This window comes from Desmodus rotundus, chromosome 4, assembly GCF_022682495.2.
Source record: "Desmodus rotundus isolate HL8 chromosome 4, HLdesRot8A.1, whole genome shotgun sequence".
Lineage (NCBI taxonomy): Eukaryota > Metazoa > Chordata > Mammalia > Chiroptera > Phyllostomidae > Desmodus > Desmodus rotundus.
In genome coordinates, this window is record NC_071390.1 from 56,129,640 (window position 1) to 56,153,219 (window position 23,580).

The 23,580-nt window shown below is 49.7% G+C and overlaps 1 protein-coding gene across 2 annotated transcripts in view; it reads right to left on the reverse strand.

The window, feature by feature from the left end:
• Window positions 1-23,580, reverse strand: part of DLG5 (discs large MAGUK scaffold protein 5) — a 121,009-nt gene that overhangs the window by 55,793 nt on the left and 41,636 nt on the right. For both annotated transcript variants that reach the window (XM_024561430.3, XM_045195951.3), the window contains exons 2-5: window positions 16,285-16,353; window positions 8,682-8,844; window positions 6,536-6,679; window positions 5,641-5,824 (exon numbers count right to left, since the gene is read on the reverse strand). In XM_024561430.3, coding sequence (XP_024417198.2) covers window positions 5,641-5,824; window positions 6,536-6,679; window positions 8,682-8,844; window positions 16,285-16,353 — 560 coding nt within the window. The remainder of the gene's footprint in view (window positions 1-5,640; window positions 5,825-6,535; window positions 6,680-8,681; window positions 8,845-16,284; window positions 16,354-23,580) is intronic.

Below are 23,580 nucleotides of genomic sequence, written 5' to 3' on the forward strand. Positions count from 1 at the left end.
TTTGGGGTAAAAATGGTTTGCCTCTCAACAATCAAAACCCCAGTCTCAACCCTTTGCTTTAGGAAGCTCTGTGGACGTGCAGGAGGAAGGGTCTCTGCGGAGAGATTCAGTGCACTCAACGTGGTGCCAACCACAGGCTGCTACAGCACTTCCTCCTGGGTGCCTCATTTCACCCTTACAGCAGGGCTCCCCCGGCACCACCCAATCCCAGGCCGGGACTGTTAACGGGATGGAAAAGAAAGGGGAGCGTGTTGAAGCACCGTCCATGAGATCAGAGAGCAGGTGGGCAGTGGCATCTCCCAGGTATGAGGGGAGACTGCAGCTGGGCCCCAGCTGCCCTGGCCCTGGCATCTACCTCCCCTCCCACAAAGCCCCTCACTACCAAGGCTCCATCGGGGCCTACCAAATCCCATCCCCAGGCCTGACCACACACAACCAAGTCCCCTAAGCGGAATGCTCACGAAGACGTCAGGTAAGTCCAAGTGCATCACCTGAGGGTCCCTCACTGAGTCTGCACTGGGTATTCCACGTAAGACTCCATGTAACAGAGATAAGAGAAAGAAAACCAACAACAGAGGCCAGTTTTTCCAACAGAATACAGTTTATATGGGGAAGTACTGAAAAGGGCACAAGAGCCGGTCCACAGGAGACTGGTTCGGTCACGGTGCTCCTCTGACACTCAATACCCTGCAGCAGTTAGAAACACGGAAGCAGGATTTGCACTGAAACAGAAAGATGCACTGCCACCTACTCAGCAAAACACAGTGTCAGCCACAGAACGCACGTATGATTCCGTTCTGTGAAGCAGTGAACAAGACACAAGGCTTCGATGTGCACATGTAAGACATCTCAAGCTTTTCACTGGCAGTGCACTCATGGTGGTAATTTCTCAGGAGTGAGACAGCTGAAAGAATTGTACTTTTTATTTTTAAAATGTCTGTATTGTTGGACTATTTTATTATATTGCAAAAAATGGAAAGTCCTGCCCCTCCCCTTTCTGAACAATTTAACCTGCCACCATGAGTGAGGCAGAACAGGACAGGGGCTGCCACTGGTGCGTGGCTCTCGCGGCACCTGGTGGCGTGGGCATTGGGGCCTGCACAGGACGGGGGCCACGCAGAGGTAAGGCCTGGGGGAGGGAAGGCATGAAGCCGGAGGGCCCCAAAGGGTGAGAAGGGGGCGGTGTGGGGAGGGGCTACAGTGGGGATGGGAGGGGAGCACATAGTGGAGCTGACCAAGTAGGTAAACAGGTTAGCAATAATAGGGACCAGGGCCTGGCTGGGTCCCTCAGTGGGTAAGAGCATGGGTCCCCAACCGCTGGGCCGTGGACCAGTACCAGTCCGGACCTGTTAGGAACCGGATGGCACAGCAGGAGGTGAGCTTGCATGCAATGTGCTTAAACCATCCTGAATCCATCCCTGTCACCCTGGTCCATGAAAACTGTCTTCCACGCAACTGGCGCTTGGTGCCAAAAAGGTTGGAGACCACTGGGTTAGAGCATCATCCCGATGCACCAAGGTTGTGGGTTGGACCCCCCAATCAGGACACATACAAGAATCCACCAGTGAATACACAAATAAGTGGAACAACAAATTGATGTCTCTCTGGTTCTCCCCCTTTCCTCTCTCTCTCTAAAATCAATCAATAAGAGAACCAAGATGGCAGCGTAGGTATACACACTGCACCTCCTTGCACAACCAGAACTGACAGAAAATCGAACAGCAGGGAAGTCCAACACCAAGTAGATAAAGAAACATACATCCAGACAGGTAAGAGGGGCGGAGACTGGCAGCCGGGGCGGAGAGGACTCGTGTGGCCGTGGCGGGACCGAGACTGGCGACGAAAGGGGCAGCCTGACCACTAGCAGACCCTGCCGCCCCGCATGCGAGCACAGATAAACCCAGATGAACGGCGGGGAGCCAAGCAGACCGCGTAACCCAGGGCTCCAGCGCGGGGAAATAAAGTCTCAAACCTCTGAGTGAAAACGCCCGTGGGGGTTGGGGCGGCAGCAGGAGAGACTCCCAGCCTCACAGGAGAGGTCGCAGGAGAGACCCACAGGGGCCTAGAGTGTGCACAAGCCCACCCACTCGGGAACCAGCACCAGAGGGGCCCAATTTGATTGTGGGTAGCAGAGGGAGTGGACTGAAGTATGGTGGAGAGTGGAGCAGGCGCCATTGCTCCCTCTCGGCCCCTCCCCCACGTACAGCATCACAGCCCAGCGACCAGCATTACCCCGCCCTGGGGAACACCTAAGGCTCCGCCCCTTTAAGCAACAGACGCGCCAAAACAAACAAAACAAAACAAAAAAGGCCCAAATGACAGAACACTACAAAGCTCCAGAAAAAATACAACTAAGCAAGGAAGAGACAACCAACCTATCGGATGCACAGTTCAAAACACTGGTTATTAAGACGCTCACAGAATTGGTTGAATTTGTTCGAAAACCAGATGAAAAAATGAAGGCTATGCCAAGAGAAACAAAGGAAAATGTACAGGGAACCAATAGCGATGGGAAGGAAACTGGGACTCAAATCAATGGTGTGGACCAGAAGGAAGAAAGAAACATCCAACCAGAAAAGAAAGAAGAAACAAGAATTCGGAAAAATGAGGAGGCTTAGGAACCTCCAGGACATCTTTAAACGTTCCAACATCTGAATTATAGGGGTACCAGAAGAAGAGGAAGAACAAGAAATTGAAAACTTATTGGAACAAATAATGAAGGAGAACTTCCCCAGTATGGCAAAGGAAACAGACCTCCAGGAAGTCCAGGAAGCTCAGAGAGTCCCAAAGAAGCTGGACCCAAGGAGGAACACACCAAGGCACATCATAATTGCATTACCTAAGATTACACAGAAGGAGAGAATCTTAGAAGCAGCAAGAGAAAAGAACACAGTTACCTACAAAGGAGTTCCCATAAGACTGTCAGCTGATTTCTCAAAAGAGACCTTACAGGCAAGAAGGAGCTGGCAAGAAGTATTCCAAGTCATGAAAGACAAGGACCTACATCCAAGATTGCTCTATCCAGCAAAGCTATCATTTAGAATGGAAGGGAAGATAAAGTGTTTCCCAGATAAGGTCAAGTTAAAGAAGTTCATCATCACCAAGCCCTTATTCTATGAAATGTTAAAGGGAGTTACCTAAGAAAAAGAAGATCAAAAATAGGAACAGTAAAAATGACAGCAAACTCACAGATATTAACAACCACACCTAAAACCAAAAGAAAACTAAGCAAACAACTAGAACAGGAACAGAACCACAGGAATGGAGATCACATGGAGGGTCATCAATAGGGGATTGGGAGGGGGAGAGAGTGGGGGAAAGGTACAGAGAATAAGTAGCATAGACGATAGGTGGGAAATAGACAGGGGGAGGGTAAGAACAGTGTAGGAAATGTAGAAGCCAAATAACTTATAAGTATGACCCATGGACATGAACTATAGGGGGGGAATGTGGGAGGGAGGGGGTGGGCAGGATGGAGTGGAGTGGAGGGGTGGAAATGGGACAACTGTAATAGCATAATCAATAAATATATCAAAAAAAATTAACGGCATGATCAGGAAAAAAAATAAATAAAATCAATCAATAGAAAAAAAAGTAATAGGAACCAGTTTCCATTCAGCTATAAAAGGGAGTTACAAAAATGGAAAGAGAAAACTAGAATGAACCCTATGGTGTTGTAGCACTGGATTGAAACCGAAAGTGTGAGTGTGAGGGAACTTACGGTTTTTGATACATATTACATATTCACGATCAGATACAGACACATAATGGGGAGGGAGAGAGAGGAATACTGAGGTGTAAGTGTGGGGTGCAGAGATGCACTCAGACATTCCCTACTCTGTCCACTGAGAGGGCCTGGGAGCAGTGATAGATGTCGCAGTAGCCATGAGGACACCCGGCTATGGTTGCTAAATACCATTCTCCACTAAAAGGAATGGGGACTCTTTGGAGCAATGGCTGATTTCCCAGGCAAGGGCAGGGAAAATATAAAATGAGCCTGGAATATCTTTTGCCAGAGAGCAAGGAAACACTCAAAGAGTAAGGAGGACATGACAAAAAATGGAGAAGCAAGCTTCAAGGGGCTCCTACTGGCCACAGTGGATCATAACCCACTGGGCAAAAACAGGAAGCCATGAGTAAACAGGTAGGTAGGGAGGTAAACAAAAGGAAAACTAGTAACTTTATGGTAGAGAAGCCTGGGGACACCACCTCAGTCAAGTGATCAAAGTGAACATCATCAGTAACAGGTGATATCAAGCCACATCCCAACCAAGAGGATGCAAAGAGAAGATGGCATCACATCTGTGACATTCCTGCCTAAGATGCGGAACGGGTATCAAACGGTGAGACTCACCCAAATCCAGTATGAGGGACAGCCTACAAAATAACTGGCCTGGCCTGAAATCTTTCAAGGCATCAAGGTCATGCAGGTCAAAACCAGAGGAACTGCTCCAGATTTAAAAAGATCACGGAAATGTGACAACTGAATGCAACACTTTATTTCAGACAGGATTCTTTCCCTACTAAAGACACTATTGAAACAACTAGCAAAACATGAACAGGGTCTGATGACTGACTAGTTGGTACATTAACTCCCTGCTGTTCATGTTGCTATTATATAGGATATTCTTGTTTGTAAGAAGTACACATTAGTGAGTGCAGGGGTCATACTACATCAGGTTGAAAACTTACTGTTGAATAAGGGGGGAAAATTCTCTGCACTGTACTTAAAACTCTTTGTAAGTTGGTAACAGTTTTGTAATTTAAAAATTTTTAATTATAAATGAAAAAGCAACAAAGTCAGATAATGTCATGCTAAATTATCAGGTAAGTTCAGATTGTTCCAAACTGTGCCGAGCAAGCCCCAGCAGTCCTGCTTGAACTCTGGGAACCATAAATGATTCTGAGGGGAAAGGAGCTCTCTACCTAATCGGAGCTCTGCTGCAGAGCTCGGAGAACACACTGCCTCTTCCTAGGACTGCCTTCCAACCCCACACATCCAACCATCTGTGGACACAGAGCATGCTGTCAGCCCGGCCACATCCCTGGGCAGCCCTGGTAGCTCCAAGAGAAGAGATCAATATTACTCTCAGCAAGCCAGTGTTCGAACGGGCCTGCTCCCTGTGCCTTTATCAACATGAAACAAGAGCTGAGCACAGCAAAGAATCTAACTTGGAATGCAGAGAGCAGCAAGAGCCATGGGCCACACTCCCACCAAAATAACGATGATAACTGTTCTATCTTGTATTTGCACAGGGCTTCAAAATTTCCAGGATTCTCTCCATCTGTAATCTCATGTGATCCGAACAAAGGAAAGAAGCTACAGACCGCCAGACCCCCAAGCCCCAGAGTAAATCTAATTCCTGTTACACACTGCATAGCACCTCCTCCTTCATAGCGTTGCCACATTCGTAATGAAAGATACATGTGACTATGTGATCAACATTTGTCTCCCGACTGGACTGCAGAGTCCGTGAGAGCAAGGGCTGAGTGTTTGCTCACAGATATCCCAATGCCTCACGTGAGGCGGACGCTCCAGAAATACTAGCTAAATGATCAGGGGAGTAGATGCGTGACTGTGTGGATGGGTGGGTGGGTGGCCAGACTCGGCCTGCCCCTAGCCACCTGGCCTAGCTCTACCTGCTGCTGCTGGGCCCGGAGGTCTCCAATCTCCTTCTGGTCTTCCTCGTGGAGCCGCTTCATGTCCTCCCACGACTGCTGCAGCAGGTTACGCTCCCGCAGCAGCTGCCCGTTCTCCCGCCTCAGCATGTCCACGTCATCCTTCAGCTGGGTCTGGTCGCTCAGGAGCCGGCTGTGGAGTGTGCTGAAATCCCCCCCCCACACAGTGAGCCCCGGACAGCCTCCAACCCCCACCCCAAGGCATCACCAGCCCCTCCAGAGCCCAATACTCCCAACACTTCCAATATGCCAGCTGGGGAGCAACAGTAGCTGAGTCCCTAGCACTGAGGGGCAGGCCAAGGCCTGCTGAGGGCCAGAAGCTAGAAGGACCCAAACCACTTGTAAAAATCCTGATGCCAAAATGGGCACATATATGAGAGAGCAAGATTCCCCTACCTGGTACAAACTGGCACCTCCCAGTACTGAGGGACTAGGCCTGAGCAAACGCCAGCAGGTAGGCAGGCAAACACCCTCAGAGAGACGCCAGAAGACCAAAAGGGAACATGCCTCATCTGCTCCTCCTGTGGCAGGAGCTGCAGCGAAGCCCCCAGACAGTGACCCACAAGCCCAGGGGTCTGCCTGGCCCTCTGTCTCATGTTTTCAGTCACCTTCCGACCTGACATGCATCTGAGAGTGGCAATCAATGGTGTGAAGGGTTAACAGCCTCACTTCGCACTTAGGAAAACTGAGGCCCAAGGACACAAACCCACTTGCTGAAGGCACACCGCTCACTACCCACAAGAGGCAGAAGAGGCAGGACTAGGACCAGAAGGCCTGGCTCCAAGACCAGAAATAGAGAGGGCAAGAGGGAGCTGTTCCAGGATGCTGGAGCCCTCACCAGACAGGCCCCACTCACTGGTAGAAGTCGGTCTCCTTGGCCACCTCCTCACACCTCTTCAAGGCATTGGTGTGCTGGTTCTGCAGGCTCTGCAGGTCTGACATAGCCCGCACACACTGAATCTTCAGCCTCTCGTAGTCAGGATTCAGCCTGTGGTAGGGTCTGGCCCAGACAGTGAATGGCACCGTGAACACACTGACAAGGAATGTCCCTCCCCCCAGAAGCCATTGTCCTAGGTCACTGCAGCCCAGTGATTCCCAAATACTGGTCTCCTATGCACCACAACCACCTGGATGTCTGTTAGGCTCAGATGTCCTAGCCACATCCAGGCCAACAGAATCAGAATCCCCAGGATGGAGGGACCCTCGGTTGCCTTTGCTCCTGCATGGGCCTGGAGAGCTGAGAAAGTACCATCCAACAGTTTCCAGGAGACCTTGGGACAGGTCTGCACACGCAGTGGGTCCACCAGAAACCTGTGATGAAGTTTCTTCACTGTTTAGACCAGTGATTCTCTATCTTGGGTATACATTAAAATCCCCAGGCCAATTACATCAGTACCCATTAGGTGGGACTCAGACATCAGGATTATTTTTAAGCTCCCAAGGGAATTCCAATGTGCAGCCAAAGCTGATAACAGTGGCTAGGAGCAGTGGTTCTCAAAGTGGGGTTCCAGGACCTGCAGCATTGGCATTACCTGGGAACTTGTTAGAAATGCAAATTGTCAGGCCAGCCCTGGACCTCCCGAATCAGACACTATGGAGGGAGGGAGGGCAGACTAACTAGCAATCTGTGCTTCAACAACAAGGCCTCCAGGTGATTCCACTGCATGCTCGAGTTTGAGAACACCTGCCCTAAAGCAGGCATCAGCAACCTTCTTCTGTAAAGGGCACACAGTGAATACTTTGCTGGCTTTGCTGGCCATACGGTTGCTGTGCACCCACACACCCTGCCTTGGTAGCATGAAAGGAGCAGTGGAGAGTAGTGCACCGTCTTGGCAGGCCCTGCCTCTTGTGCCTGGGGCGTATGCTCATTAAAGCAATCTCAAGGAGCAGGCTTTGCGGTGCTGACATTTCCCCCAGTGGAACCTTCCTCGGATCAAGGCACACACCCTGATGCTTTTCACTGGGGGCCACATCAGCCTCGCAGTTGCCTTCAAAGGGCCCAAATAATTTTAGGACTGTATAAATGTAACTACTCCTTAACTGTAAAGTAGTTGAAATTATATTCGTCCCTTTGAAGGCAACCGCAAGGCTGATGTGGCCCCCGGTGAAAATGAGTTTGACACCCGTGTCCTAAAGGGAAGAGGTTAGACTACTCAGGACCCCTCCAGGATCTCCTGGAAGGATAAACCACTTTGCATCCCTCCCTGTCCTCCATGAAGCACCCCTGGATCGTGCAGGTGGGTAAAGACTGTCCCTTTGCCCACCTACTGGACTGCCCTTCCCTGGCAAAAGAAGCAATCGAAGATTTTCTTCAAAACAAAGAAGCAAGGTAGAATATACCCTTCCTAAAACATATATGGCAGGGTACAGTTAATGTGCTTACAAACTACAGAGAGATCCACCCTACAGGAGGCAGGCAGGGATCTTCTGGGAGAGAGTGGCACATGAGCACACACAAAGGTGGACCCTCCTGGGGCTCAGCAAGGGGCTGGCTATCTCTATTAGGGCAGGCTCTGCACGCAGTAGCAGCAGGGGATCAAGAGGGAAGCATACTGTCTTGGGGCTGGGAGGCAGAGGCCTAGAGGGTGGTAATGATGAACTCAAGGCCTTCCAACCAACCAGTGAGGAGTACCAAGGTAGGACCAGGCCCTTATAGTTGCTGCCACTGAACAATCATCTGCAAGGCCAGTAGAAAGGCTGGGAGGCAAACCCCAGGCTCTCCTGCCACGCACACACACACACACACATGAGCACATCGCTATCAGGGACCAGCTCGTCACAGACACATCTTTGTGTCACACCTTTCAATCCTTGAGTTGTGTGATTCAGGCCATGGGCTCCAATTTCAATTTGGACAAAGCAGAACAAGCCTGTACCCCTCTCCCCAGGAGCTAAAGAACCCCCCCTTTTGTGGGGAGGGGTGGTGACGGCATTAGGATAATAGCCCTTGCCCACTGGCAAGTTGGTAAGGGTGTTGGGCAGGGGAGCTGGCCAATCACTACCTCTTGTCAAAGGTCGTCCCATGGGCTGCAAAGGCCAGGCGCTTGCGCAGTTCATTCCTCTCTCGGGTCATCAGCCGCAGTTGAATGGAGAGGTTCTCCACCTTCTCGTTCACTTGGCGGTCAGTGAGGAGGGGTGGCGGGGACGGTGCTTTCCCGGTGGTTCCTGGCGGAAGGAAAATAATAAAGTGAACTGGCATCCAGAGAGCGTCACCAGGTGCCTGGCACTGTTCTGACTTTTGGCCTTAGTTATGCCCTACAGTCCGACCAGGTGTATCCTATCAGCAACCGCTTTCACAGATGACAACACCAAGTCAGAGGGTAAGAGGTGGAACAAAGACCTAGGGTCAGGCAGTCTGGCCCCAGCGTCCACGCACTCACCCTCCACTCTGCTGGCCCTGGCTGAGAACCCTGAGGACCTCCGCTCTTCCCAACACAGCTGTGACACTTCCAGGTGAAACTGTTTTTGGCCCGAATCCTCGCATCCTTGCCTATCTGGAAGCACCAGCTATCACCCACCCCTGGGCATGGAGAGGCCAATCTGAGCCCTGAGCAGAGCAGGAGACACGGCCTGAGGTGGAAGATCCAGTTGGAACCCAGCAAAGATCCTGAGGACCAAGGTAGCTGGCTCCAAAGCTGGGGTCCCAGGGCTGTGTCCCCGTCCTCCCCTGACCAGCGCCGGACACTTCATACAGCTCCCTTTTCCAAGTGCTGGAAAGGATGCAGAGAAACTGGAAATTTCAAACACTGCTGGTGGGGATACACAATGACACATCCACTTTAGAAAACATTTCGACGGTCTTTTATAAAGTTAAACATGCATTTACCGTAGTACTCAGTAACTCCCTCAAAGTACTTACACAAGAGAAGTGAAAATTTATGTTCACACAAAACCAGCACACAAGTGTTTATAGTAGCCTGTGAATGGATAAAACAGAATTACATCCCCACAATGGAATACTACTCAGCAATAAAAAGGAATGGACTACTAATACAAACCACTAATACACACAAAAGCACGGGGGAATGGCAAATGCCTGATATGCCAACTGAAAGAAGCCAGGCCGAAAAGGCTTTATACTAGTGACTGTACTTACGAGACTCAGGAAAAGATGAAACCACAGAGGCAGAAAAGAGATCAGTGGTTGCCAGCCCTAGGGTAGGAGGAAGAAAGGCAAACCACAAAGCCACAGAAGGAAACTTTTTGGGGTGAGGGAATTGTTCTGTGTCTTAATTGTGACAGTGGTTAAATGCTCGTGTGTCTGTCACAGCCCACTGAACTCTGTACTAAAAAGGGTAAACTGACACCTCAATAAAAATGACTTTTCAAAAGTTAAAAAAAAAACCCTACGGTACCCCAAATTGAAGCCACCATCCCAGAAGTGGTGTGACTGGTGAAGAGCTGTGGATTGTCAACCCCCTTACCAGTCACCATGGCTATGACAAACATTTTAAACAACAAGCAAAATAAAACTAACTTCAAGTGAATTGTCCAAAAAATGTCCAACGCCCTTTTCTCCCTCCTATCCAGTGCAGTTGTTCTTTTGAGTTCAAGTGCAAAACTGTCCACTCTCCCCCAGCTTCACTCCTTCATCTTTCCAAATCTGGAACCCAGCTGAGAAGGCAGATTATCTTTTCCTTTTTGGTGTCCAAGATGGGATTTGGCAGGGAAGGGATTTGGACCCAAAAGGCCCCAAAAGGGGGGGTGGGAGATGCTAGGAGAGCTGGCATAGGCCCTGGATTCTGGACAAAGAGCCATCACTCACCTGGGCCTTGGTGTGAGTGGGACAGCAGCAGCTCAGCCAGAGTGGGCAGAGGTGGCAGAGCCCCTCTCACCATCACAAGAGGCCTGGCTCCTCCTCCAGGTCACCCTTGCTGGTATGGCCATCCCCCCTACAGGCCAGGAGGCCCAGGGAGCAGGCTGGCAGCTGGGTGGTCTTCTTGGCCATAAGCCCTTTTGTCCTTGGGTCCCTCATCACCGTGCTACAGCCAGCCCCAAAGGCAGTCCCCTCAGTCTTATTTACAGCTGGACAGGCCACAGTTCTGCTTCAGGGCCCTGTGGGCCCATGGTGCTAGAGGCCAAGGAGGAAGCTGGTACTGGCCAGAAGCGGTCAGGGGGAGTGAGGATGCCCAGGTAAACTTCCTGGCCACCTCCGAAGCAAAGGAGAAGCAGAACATAGTCATCGCAGGCAGCAGAGAGCAAAGCCAAACCAAACTCACCTCCAGCCCAGCAGAGCCAGAGCCATCACGGTCTCACACCCTGAGCCAAGGTTTCAAAAACCACCTTAACTTCAGGAGAGAACTTGTTAAAAATGCACATTTCAGGCCCCACCCAGACTTACTGAATCAGAAACCCTGGGAGTGATCCCTTCGAGGAGAATCTGATGTCTGATAAAGTTAGAGAACCTCTTGTCTGGACGAAAGTTGCCTTTGCTGGCCAGAGTGGCTTTTCCTTCCTCGTTTTATTAACTGTCCAGTATTCACTGCAGTTAAAGGTATTACCCATTGATGAAATGCAGGTAAGGCCCCTTCCCTAATTATGGAAGCCCAGAGAGACACCCTCCCTGGTCAGTGCCAGCCCACAGCTCAGCTCCTCCACGGCCTTAGAGTGACAGGAGGTTAGATTCCAATGCAGCAGCTGCAGCCTTGCCCAGCTCCCAGATTGCCTCCCAGATAAGCTCCTTGCTCTTGAATCCTAAAGTCAGAGACACACAGAGTTGGCCTATTGCTTCCTGGCTGCTCTTTCATCCAGAGCACCATTCCTAGAAGGCCCAACTCAAGGGCCCCCTCCTCCCTCAAACTTACACTGATGCCCCTCATCAGAAACAACTGCTCCTTCCCCTGAGCTATTTGTTTTACACAGGGCAGGATAGCCAGTAGCTTACCTCTCTGCTGCTGTGGTTGGAATGTTTGTATGCCCCCACCAAATTCCTACACTGAAATCCTAACCCCAAGATGCAGTATTAGGAGGTGGGGCCTTCAGAGGTGATTGGGTCATGAGGTTGGAGCCCTCATGAATAGGATTGGTGCATGATAAAGGAACCCCACCCAGAGAGCTCTCTCCCGACTTTGGAAGATACAGCGGGAAGGTGTCATCACTGAACCAGGAAATGAGCCTCACTAGGCACTAAATCTGCCTTAATGCCTGGTCTTGGGCCTCCCGGGCTCTAGAAGTGTTTGTTTCTAAGATATCCATGCTCTTATGGCAGCCTGATGGACTGAAACAACTGGCTGGACTCTAAGATCAGGGGCCAGGCCCCTCTGTGATCCCCATAAGAACCGAACACATGCTCCCTTCATCTGATGAACTGAGAGAAAACAGGCCCCTGAACCCAAAGGACTAGAGAGGGAAGGGTCAGAGGGCATAAGGAGTTTGGGTGCAGCCCTTCCTCCACCTTCCTTGTCAAGCAGAAGTTGCACTTTCAAAAAATATTTGCTGAGATATGAAGGAAGCTCACCAGCTCCCTGTCCTGCCACAAAGCCTGGAGAACTCTCTGTTTAATAAGAAATCTCTCTTGTTACTTCAATTTGCATGAAATTGAAGTCTCATTTTATAAATGCCATCTAAGAATGTCTCTTCTTAAAACTTTCCCAGTTATTCAAGATGAGAAATAAAAGGCACCACAGAAATTAGATCGAGGCGAATGGAGAGGAGCCCTGACCGGCGTGGCTCAGTTGGTTGTGTCATCCCACAAAGTGGACGGTCACACTGGTTTGATTCCCAGTCAGGGCACATGCCTGGGTTGCGGGCCCTTCCTGCCTAGGACAAGAGGCAACCAATCAGTTCTTCACTCACACTGATGCTTCTCTCCCTCTCTTTCTCCCTTCTTTCCCCTCTCTCTTAAAAAAAAAGAAAAGAAAAGAAAGAAAGAAAGAAAAAAAAGTCCTGGCTGGTGTGGCTCAGTGGACTGAGTGCCAGCCCATCCTGAGAACTAAAGGGTCACCGGTTTGATTCTGGGTCAGGGCACACGCCAGGGTTGCAGGCCGTGTCCCCAGTGGGGGGCGCAGGGGGGCGCAGAGGGGGGAGGGTGTGAAAGTCAACCACACATCTATGTTTCTCTCCCTCTCTTTCTCCCTCCCTTCCCCTCTCTCTAAAATTAAATAAAATATTAAAATATATATAAATAAATAAATACAATCTTTAAAAAAATAAAACATGAATGGGGAGGGAAAAAGCACAGAATGCCTAAAATGAGTATGCAACACATGGGCCTACCCAGGGGGCAGGGTACTTAATAACGGGTGGCATGGGACGGGGGAAGGCCTCAGAGAAGCCACTCACCCTCAGCTGATAAAAACTGCCTGGGAAGGCCTCAGTAGAAAGACACTGCCACCTATAAGACCATTAGACGGCAAAGGCAGGTGAGCTGTCTGTAGGGTCAAGCTGGAGAGCTGAAATGGAACAGACCACCTAAGGATCTAACACTAACCAGGGAAGCTGACTGGGCACTAGCCGTCACTAAGAAAACACTATATCCTCCAGGCTTCATCCACCAATTTCTCTTATGCTGAATATAAGCTGCCATTCTTTTCCCAAATGTTCTTTGTTAGGGAGATACACGTGGAAGAGTAGGAGTGATATTTTTATTCTTAAGACCTTGCTCTTGCCTTTCTTTAGGTTCACGGAGAGAAACCACGAACACGGCCAGTCTCCACCTGACTTACCAGCACCCCCTTCTGCAAAGGCGGTGGTGCATCTGTGAAGGCCGGGAAAGGAAGAGCTCTGCCTGTCACTGGGTGAAGGCTGAGCCAGGCGGAATTCTCTGGGAAACGCTGCAGTGGTCCTATGGCTGACCCCACCACTCACCCCGCACCAAGGGGCTGGTCCAAGCCAGGCACAGACGCTCCAGGTCTCTCTCCAGGGCTTGGGGGAGGCCAGCCCATCTCAAACCAGAAGGGCCATGACATGATGCAGGACCCACGCTCAGAGCGTCTGATGGAGCAAGCATGACAAGAAGCTCAGGAACCTGCACCCTAGCACGCGCCAGAGAGCTGCTGGCCCGACGACCTCTCTGGGCGAGCAGCAGTTTGGACAGAGACAAGTGACTCCCTTGGGGGCAGTGAGGAGAGACCGTCTGGGGGACTCCTGGGGAAGGCTTCTTTGCTCATAAGGAGACACTAGAGGAGACAACCCTCCTCGTCCTCCGGACTGTTCCTGATGACGGAGATGTTCTTTTATCTGCTCTGTCCAACATGGCAGCCACTAGCCCTAAGAGGCCAGAGAGCACTTGAAATGTGGCTAGTGTGACTACTGAAACTAGAAATTTTATTTCATTTTAATTACTTTAAATTTAAAAACCACCTGTGGCTTCCACAATCGGCGTCAGAGCCTGGGACGCTGCCAGGATGTAATGGCTGGAACTGCTGCAGCAGCGCCCTGGCCTGAGGGGAAGGCCCCACAGCGGGATCGGAGAGCCCCAGCCCCACGTGCTCGGCCCAGCGGCCCTTCTCATTGGGTGAGGTCACGTTTCTTTATTGTTTAAGGCAGTGTGCACAGGTAATCCCTATTGCTGCAGCTGTGAGGACATCCAAGTCAGCCTGTGAAAAAATGGAGCGACTACTCACTCCAGGGACAACATCACCAGCATGCAGAAGAGCAAGAACAGCAAAATCTGGTTCCCGGTGAACTGAAGAGGGTTTGTTTCACCTGAAGGGATGCGACCCAGTCTTGCGGCACTCCAGATCTGGACGCAGACAGCGCTGCTCTCTGCAGGCCTGCTAACAAGTATCCAGGGACCCTGCTGACCCCTCCATCCCGAGGGCCACCGAGTGTGTGCAGAACCAAATGGTGGGTCACTGACATGAGGCCTCTCCCAGAGCATGCAAAGGTTCACTGCAGGAAAAACACCTCCTGCTCTGGCTCGAAATTCCACCATTAACAAAACTTGCTGTGGTTTAAGCAAGACCTCTCTCTCTCTGGAGTCCCCTTCTAAAAGGCAAATGCTGTTAGAAAACATACTGGATTAACTTAAAAAGTGTCAATGTGATGAGAATTAGTTAATCACCGTACCTTGTTCCCAAGAGAACAGGGAGCCAGAAAAGGGTGAAGCATGAGCGAGGCAAGAGGTACATACTCAGGGCTCAGTCAGCTCGCAGTTTTACAAAATCCCACCTTATTGCTCTCCTTACCCTGGCTGCACCACCCCATGTGCTATCTGAGAGCCAGTCGTAAGTTCAGAATTCTGACAATCCCATCATTCAGTCAACATGTCCAAAACAGGAAGGACAAAGTGATACTGAGCAGCTCTGAACCATGGTTCCAGGAGAGTCCTCCCTAAATGCTACACAGGATGAGGAAGACCATGAGGGGCTGCACTGTGTCTTCCAAAAAAAGATGCTCAAGTCCTAACCCCTAGTAAATGTGAATGTGACCTTATCTGGAAATACAGTCTTTATCGATGAAGAAGTTAAGATGAAGGTCACACTGGGGGAGTAGGGATGGTCCCTAAACCAATATGACTAGTGTCCTTTTTCAGGGGAAATTTGGGAAGACTGACTTACACGGAAAGAACATTATGTGAAGGTGAACGCTCAGACCGACTATGTGACGTATCCGCAAGCCAGGGGACATCGAAGATTGCTGGGAACTACCAGAAGCCTGGAACAGACCCCCCCCCCCCACACACAGAGCCTTCAGAGGGCCGCGGCCCTGCCAACACAGTACTTAGACTTCTAGCCTCCATCCAGAACTGTGAAAGGGTACCTCCCAGTCTGTGGCCCTTACTATGGCAGCTCTAACAAATGAATATGGTACCCCTACTGGACCAGCCTTCCCTTCTCTTCACTCCGACCTCACTCTTCATGTTGACTCATTTAACTGTCTCCCCCATAGACCCTAAGATCCACAAAAACAGGAACCACACCAACCTACTCACCACTGTACCCCAAGCCCACTTCAGGCACACTGGAGGCGGTCTGTACTGTTAGTCAATTAACACATGAAAGGTCTGTCCCTGGCTAGTTCTGAAATCTTTAGCACAGACAGAGAATCTCTGGGAGCCCTTTCAACTCAAAAACTCCAGGACTCATTGTTGAAGGTATATCCACTCATCAAAATCAGTCAGGACATCAGAAACTGCACTAGGGGTATTAAAGAGAGGGCACTGTGGTGTGGGAAAGCTGGGAGACTATGACAGCCTTCCCGCTGGGACATCTTCAGTGAAGTGAAAGCAGGGCTGGCCTCACTATGGGCTTCTGGAAACACATCCACGTTAGCATGGACTGGCTACTCCTGTCCCCAAAGCAACAACCTTAGTGGACTGTTCCTGCTTACAAAGCACAGTCCCAAAAGGGGCCAGTCTCAGGGACGGGTGGCCTTGGCTTGGGCAGGAGGGTGGGGCTCACTGAGAAGTCTTATGCCTACCCCAGCACCCTCCTTCCTTCTACCGCCAGAACCAGATTTCTGCCTTCCTCCATTAAAATGATGTACTGCTGATGAAAGAAAAGGAGAATGGAATCGTGCTGAGTAATATGACCCCATGAGTGATATGGAAGGTGAGGGCCAACTTCCCATTCCATGAACCCAGGGTTGCTGTGGCTGGCACCCAGACCATGGCCTACCTGGTTACCTCCAGGAAGGAGGGGTGCCCCGAAAAGAGGTACTCACCCACACTGCTGAGGGAGCTGCTGCTTTCTGAGTCTGAGGGCATGATGGATAAGACGCTGTACGTGGAGCCTGGGGACAAAAAGGGAGATCATTTATTACTAACCACAAAGGGGTCCCTTCTGTATACCACAAACTACCATCAGACCAACTGATCTTCAGTCATCACCAGGCTGAGAACCCACACTGCACCAGGGAACAGAGACTGAATCGAAAGGGCCAGGCAGGGGAAGGGCAGTCAGTTGGGACTAGTCTTTGGTGTTTCTGCCTGACCATCTGCCTCACCTCCCACCACCCTCCAGCTCTGGAGACATATCTATGTACGGGCAGGGTGGAGCATGGAACCAGTCAGCTGGCTTGCTATGGAGACATTTGGGGAGAACAATACGCAAGGAAGCAACAGGTCCCAGGTTAAAATGGAGTCTGGAGGACTCCCAGCCAAGATGGAGGCACAGATAGGTAGATACACTTTGCCTCCTTGCACAACCAAAAGGACAACAAATTTAAAAACAAAATACAACTGGAACTGCCAGAAAATCGAACTGTATGGAACTCCGACAACCAAGGAGTTAAAGAAGAAACATTAATGCAGAACAGCAGCAGGGGCGGAGATGGGCAGCCAGGTGGACAGGACTCACGGCAACGTGGTGGACTGGGTGTGCAGGGCAGTGGCTGACAGACCCGGCAGTCACACATCTGTGTGTAGATAAACTGGGAGGAACAACTGAGGACCGAGACAGACCACAACCAAGAGTTCCAGCATGAGAAACTAAAGCCTCAAAACTTCTGGCTGTAAAGTTCTTTGGGGGTTGTGGCAGCAGGAGAAACTCCCAGCCTCAGCAGGAGAAACTCCCAGCCTCACAGGAGAGTTCACTGGAGAGACCCAAAGGATCCTAGAACGTAGAACGTACACAAAACCACCCACCCAGAAATCAGCACCACAATGGCCCAATTTGTTTGGGGGTGGCGGAGGAAGTGACTGAAAGTAGAAGAGAGCCGAGCAGCCAGCACTGTTCCCTCTCGGACCCCTCCCCCACATACAGCATCACAACTGCAGCCAAATGGGTTACCATAGCCTGGTGAATACCTAAGGCTCCGCCCCTTACTACATAACAGGTGCACAGGGAAAAAAAAATAAGGCCCTAATGAAAGATCAGATCAAAGCTCCAGAAAAAATACAGCCAACCTCTCAGGTGCAGCATTCAAAACACTGATAATCAGGATGCTCACAGAATTGGTTAAATATGGTCACAAAATAGAGGAAGAAGTGAAAACTATGCAAAGTGAAATAAAGGAAAATGTACAGGGAACCAACCGTGAAGGGAAGGAAACCTGGACTCAAATCAACGGTTTGGAGCAGAAGGAAGAAATAAACAGTCAACCAGAACAGAGTGAAGAAACAAGAATTCAAGAAAATGAGGAGAGGCTTAGGAACCTTTGGGACAACTTTAAACATTCCAACATCCAAATCACAGGGGTGCCAGAAGGAGAAGTCGGAGAGCAAGACATTGAAAACTTATTTGAAAAAGTAATGAAGGGAAACTTCCCCAATCTGGCAAAGGAAACAGACTTCCAGGAAGTCCAGGAAGCTCAGAGAGTCCCAAAGAAGCTGGACCCAAGGAGGAACACACCAATACACATCCTAATTACATTATCCAAGATTAAAGATAAGGAGAGAATCTTAAAAGCAGCAAGAGAAACGGAGACAGTTACCTACGAAGGAGTTCCCATAAGACTGTCAGCTGATTTCTCCAAAGAGACCTTACAGGCAAGAAGGGGCTGGAAGGAAGTATTCAAAGTCATGAAAGGCAAGGACCTACACCCAAGATGATTCTATCCAACAAAGCTATCATTTAGAATGGAAGGGCAGATAAAGTGCTTCCCAGATAAGGTCAAGTTAAAGGAGTTCATCATCACCAAGCCCTTATTATATGAAATGTTAAAGGGACTTATCTAAGATAAAGAAGATGATCAAAAATATGAACAGTAAAATGACAACAAACTCACAACCATCAGCAATTGAACCTAAAAAACAAAACAAAAGCCAAGCAAATAACCAGAACAGGAACAGAATCACAGAAATGGAGATCACATGGAGGGTTATCAGTGGGGAGGGGGAGGAGGAGAATGGAGGAAAAGGTACAGGGAATAAGAAGCATAAATGGTAGGTACAAAATAGACAGGGGGAGGTTAAGAATAGTACAGGAAATGGAGAAGCCAAAGAACTTACATGTATGACCCATGGACACCAACTAAGGTAGGGAATACTGGTGGAAGTTGGGGTGCAGGGCAGAGGAGGATAAAGGAGAGAAAGAAAATGGGACAACTGTACTAGCATAATTAATAAAATATACTTAAAAAATGGAATCTGGCGATTCCCTACAAATTTGTATCAATATGATTCTGGCTTTCATGCAGAGGGTAACAGCATAAATTAAATGTCTATGAACTATATGGGTTTTGTTTTTGTTTTTATTTTTATTTTTTTGCCTGACTATTCTGTTCTTAGGTCCTAATTCACCCATTTTCACCTGGGGGCCATATCAGCCTTGCAGTTGCCTTCAAAGGGCCGAATGTAACCTTAGGACTGTATAAATGTAACTACTCCTTAACTAGGGGCAAGGAGCTTGGCGCTGCCACCAGGTAAACAAGGTGCAGGGCCGGATAAAACAAGGTGGAAGGCCGGATTTGGCCCGTGGGCCTTGTGTTTGCCACCTGTGTTCTAATTGTATTCAAGCTCAGTCCTTAATAATTTAGTCAGAGTCTACCCCCTTATTAAAAATTAATCATTAGCCCTGGCTGGTGTGGCTCAGGGGATTGAGGGCCAGCCTGTGAACCAGAGGGTTGCTGGTTCGATTCCCAGGCAGGGCACATGCCTGGGTTGTGGCGAAGTCCCCAGTAGGGGGCACATGAGAGGCAACCACACACTGATGTTTCCCTCTCTCCCTTCCTCTCTCTCTAAAAATAAATAAATAAAATCTTTAAAAAAAATTTATCATGAAATTATGATCAATTACACTGTCATCAAAGCCAGAGAGTAGCACATTTTTGTTGTTGCTTGTTGACACAATGTTGCCACCTCCCGGTTACAGACACACAACCACCATGCTTTGGTTTGAATTAACATATTTTCAAAGATAGGGTGGTACCTGCCTTGGCATCAGGAAAGGCCTCTGGGTCAGGAAATCCAGTTTGTGAACATAGCTCTTGTCCACATACAAAAAGCTGGGTGATGCTAAGCAAATCACTTCAGTTTTCTGAAACTCTTGTTTTCTGGTCTGTAAAAGGAAGGGTTCAACCAGATGGCTTATGAGGTCCTTTCCCCTGTCCCATTCCAGTGATCACATTCTCCACTTATAATGGAAACAGAAGGTGTGCTTTGCTTACCAAGACTACAGGTGACACACAACTATGACGGCGAACAGGCTCAGAGACTAAATTGGGAGTTTACAAAAGCACAACATGCAAAGATGGTGGGTCAATGAAATCAAGATAATGGGAGGAATGCAATGTCTTGTTCTGGGAACCAAAAGAACTCTACAATGAAGAGGTGTCTGTACTAGGCATAGTGGGTGAGACTGAGACAGGATTTTTAGCAGTAAAGCCGTTGAACAAGGCTTAGGACTTTATGTCAGGAAGTGGCCAAGAACTGAGATCTTGGGCTCCAGGACTAGAAACGTGGGGGGCCAAATTTAAGGGGTTCTCTCCCATCTCAACCCTTGACTAGCCATGCTATACAAGCACATCCTCAGAAGGGAAAGCAAAGAGAGATGGGAGTAGACAGAGAAGAGGCAGAGGCGGCAGGACACTCATAGGAGGGGAGAGCGGGGCTAGGAGAGGCCCCAGGGAAAGGCGAAGGTTTGGGGGGAGGAGGTAAAGGCCACACGTGGAAGGCAGAGATGCGCACAACTGTGCTATAACTGTACTGGTGAGCTAGCAGGTGTGCCCACACAAAAGGGGGATGAAAGGAAAGAGAAAAAAGAGAAGAAAAAAGGGACTCTGGTAACGGCAAAAGCTAGGACAGTGGCCAGGAATGACCAATGACCTCATTATCACATTTTCCAAGAATCTCTGAAGAACCTGCAGGTATTTCACAGGGACTGAGAGGACGATTTGGAGAACGGGCAGGCGTTTTGTCTTTAAACAGGACTGTCGGAAGGGATTCAATTTGTTTGGTATGGCCTCCGGCAACAGAGCTGGAAACAGCAGGTAAACGCAGGAGAAAGCTGAAGGTCAGGACGGGCCAAACAGTTCGTGCCGCCCCAAGCACACCTGGCAGGGATATCAGAGGGGGATTTGCAGGGATATCAGAAGGGAGATAGAAACAGAAAACCCCATTTAGCCCTGAAATTCCTTGATCCTACTAAAAAATGAATAGCAACATTCACTGAAATACCACCTGTATTTCAAGTTCAACCCACACTATTCATTTTACTGTCCATTCAATATCTCTGTGTTTCTGTCTTAAACAATGAGCATCACTAATTTCTCAAATCATCTCTCTTCCCAGATCATAAATGTTAAGTGTTGTGTAAAGATCCACGAAATAAAGTTAGATACAATTCAAGCAATCCATTGATATCTTCAAAGAACAAGAATGCAACACAATGCCTACTTTTTAAACTCAATCACCATTTTCTTAATTATTTCTTTCATTTATGAGGGCAAGGAAGGCTGGCCAGCTGGTATATTGGTGGACTGTTTTCCAAAGACACCAAATCAGAAAGCAGGCGTAAATAAACTCTCCCACTCATACCTCCAAGATCTGAGTTCAACCCAATCCTGCTTGCAACGCCACAGACGCCATGGCCCATGCACTGGGAGACGCTCCCTTCAGGAACGCCTTGCTCCTTTCTCATTACTGGCACCAGCAGCACCCCATCTTCTAGTAAACCGCCCCTCCTCTTCAAATTGTTTATCTCCTCCCCCATGGTGAGTTTCTACTGTTAATTAAACTTGACAGACACCCTTCTCTCTCTCGGCCCATCTCCCGCCCTAGGTGGGGGAGTCTACTGGCCAACCAACATATTCTGTTCCTCTTCCCTGTCCCCAAAGTCCCGCCAGAGCTCTGGGGCCTGACCCAGGGATGGTTTGACATCTCTATCTGCATCTCTGGGCATCACTACCCCCCAAGTCAATTGGCAAGACTTCTGGGAGCTAGAGGTGGGGGCTGGAAGAAGTGATTAAAATTGGACAGGGCCCAGCTTTTACAATGTTCCCAGGGCCTTAGACGTCATTCAGAGAGAAAAAAAGGCCTGAAGATGACGTTGTCTTGGTCATGCTTTGTCTTTGTGGCTATTGTGGTCTTAAAAAGCCTGTGTGGTCAAGACTTTCGGGAAAAGGCAAAGGAGTCACTTTCCTCCCAAGTCACGAGGTGTCCTTTCAAAACCAGTGCTTCTGAGGGGCGGGTGTCGAGTGTCATCTACCCCTGGGGTTTCACAATCGAATCTGGAGGCCAACAGGAGTCCTGTCGCACAAGCACACATGTCCCTACCCCTCACAGCCCCTGCCTCTCGGCCCTATGGAAGACAATTTCCCCAGGGGATCCCAGAAGGCACCTCCATCCCACCTGCCCTGAAACCTAAAGCACATGCTCCACCTCAAGAAGCCCAGACTAACAAGCTGCCCCACTGAACTGCCCCACTCCCTCGCCATCCACCCACCACAAGCCCACAGGACAGCAAACACTGCCATTCAGGACACTGCCCATAACTCCATGCAAGCCTGTGCAGAGGCCTGAGAAGATCCAGAGAAAGCTGGATGATCTGGAAACGTCTCCAGCAAAGGAGAGCAGAGCATGAGCCCAGGTTTTCACAGTGTGTGGACAAGAGAGGCTTCTTTACTGGCACAGGAATTACCTCCGGGCCTGGTCAAAGTGCAGGTTCTAATTGGGCAGATTAGGGTGGGACCTGAAACTCTGCATCACTAACAAGCCCCCAGGGTACAGGCCCACAGACCGAATGGATGCAGGGTACCGAGGCTGACCACAGTTAGCAGGTGGAATGCAAAAGGAAGCCAAGGCGGAAGCCAAGGCAGAAGCCTGGAAGAGAGCCGGCAAACTGGGACAGGCCTGGGCCACACATTGTCTGCGTCCTTCCGAAGAGCACTGCAGGCCCCTGCCAACTGTGTTTACTGTGTGACTCAGACCCACTGGGTCATGGAGACCACTTGAAAAGAACTTCCAGTAAAATCACCCGAGCGATAACCAGCCTGTGGGGCCCAAGTGAGACAGAAATTTGTCCCAAACACAGCCCTCCATTCACCTGGAGCTTGTCAAGGCCCCAGTGACTCACACTTTCTCCCTGTGAAACCTGCAACACTGAGCTGGGTGACTTGTTCTAAGCCTTGAGCCAGCAGCACACAGTCCTTTCTGAGCTTCTGGATGGTGAACAGAGGCGGGCCTGCCAAGCTAACTTGGAGGGTGTATACCACCCCACCCCAAAGCACCTAAGAAGAGAGGGAGAAGGCAGGCTACCACCCTCTCGGGGCTCTGTGAAAGAAGGAGGAGCTGCCACCTGGTCTCCGGGTGGGAGTCACCACCAGGCCACCTGGTACCCTCTCCCTGGTATCCTAGCTCACACCTGAGAAACCATAGCCAGCACACAAATCACAGAGGGCTCGTTGTGTCCACCAGGTTCCTGCTGAGTACCTGATCTCTGCAAGGTACTGGGCCAATTCTGGGAGAAAGAAGATGGGGCTAAGGAGGATGCCCATCTGCTGGCACACTGCAGAAGTCCCTTCCCCTCTCTGAGCCTGGGGCCCTTATCTGTAAATCAAGGCAGTAACTAGAATACCAATGGGCCGTGGCAACCCCTGCCCCCCCTCCCTGCCCAGGCCCCAGCTTGGGTTCAACTCCCAACACTGCTACTTAGCAGCTCTGTACCCTCAGGTAAGTCACTCAGCCTCCATATGCATATCTATAAAATGGGATAATAAGTGTACTTACCTCATAGAGGATCAACTGAGTTAATGGGAAAGGGCTTAAAACAGAACCTGCACAGCCAGCACTCTAAATGTAAGTTGCTGCTATTATGGTCAAACCAGACCTTTCAACCTGTCCTCAATCCCTTGATTATCTAATTGACAGCTGTGCCAGCATGACAGGGTCACCCAGTGCACCATGACAAACTGCTGGACTGTATGAACCTCGCTAACAGTAATAATAGCAGCTAATAGGCAGAGAGCACCATTATGTGCCAGCGTGTGTAAGCACTTTGTAAGCACTGTCTCAGTTAATCCCCACATCAACCCTGAAGGTGTCATTAGCCCCACTTCACAGAGGAGGAAACTAGGAGTTAG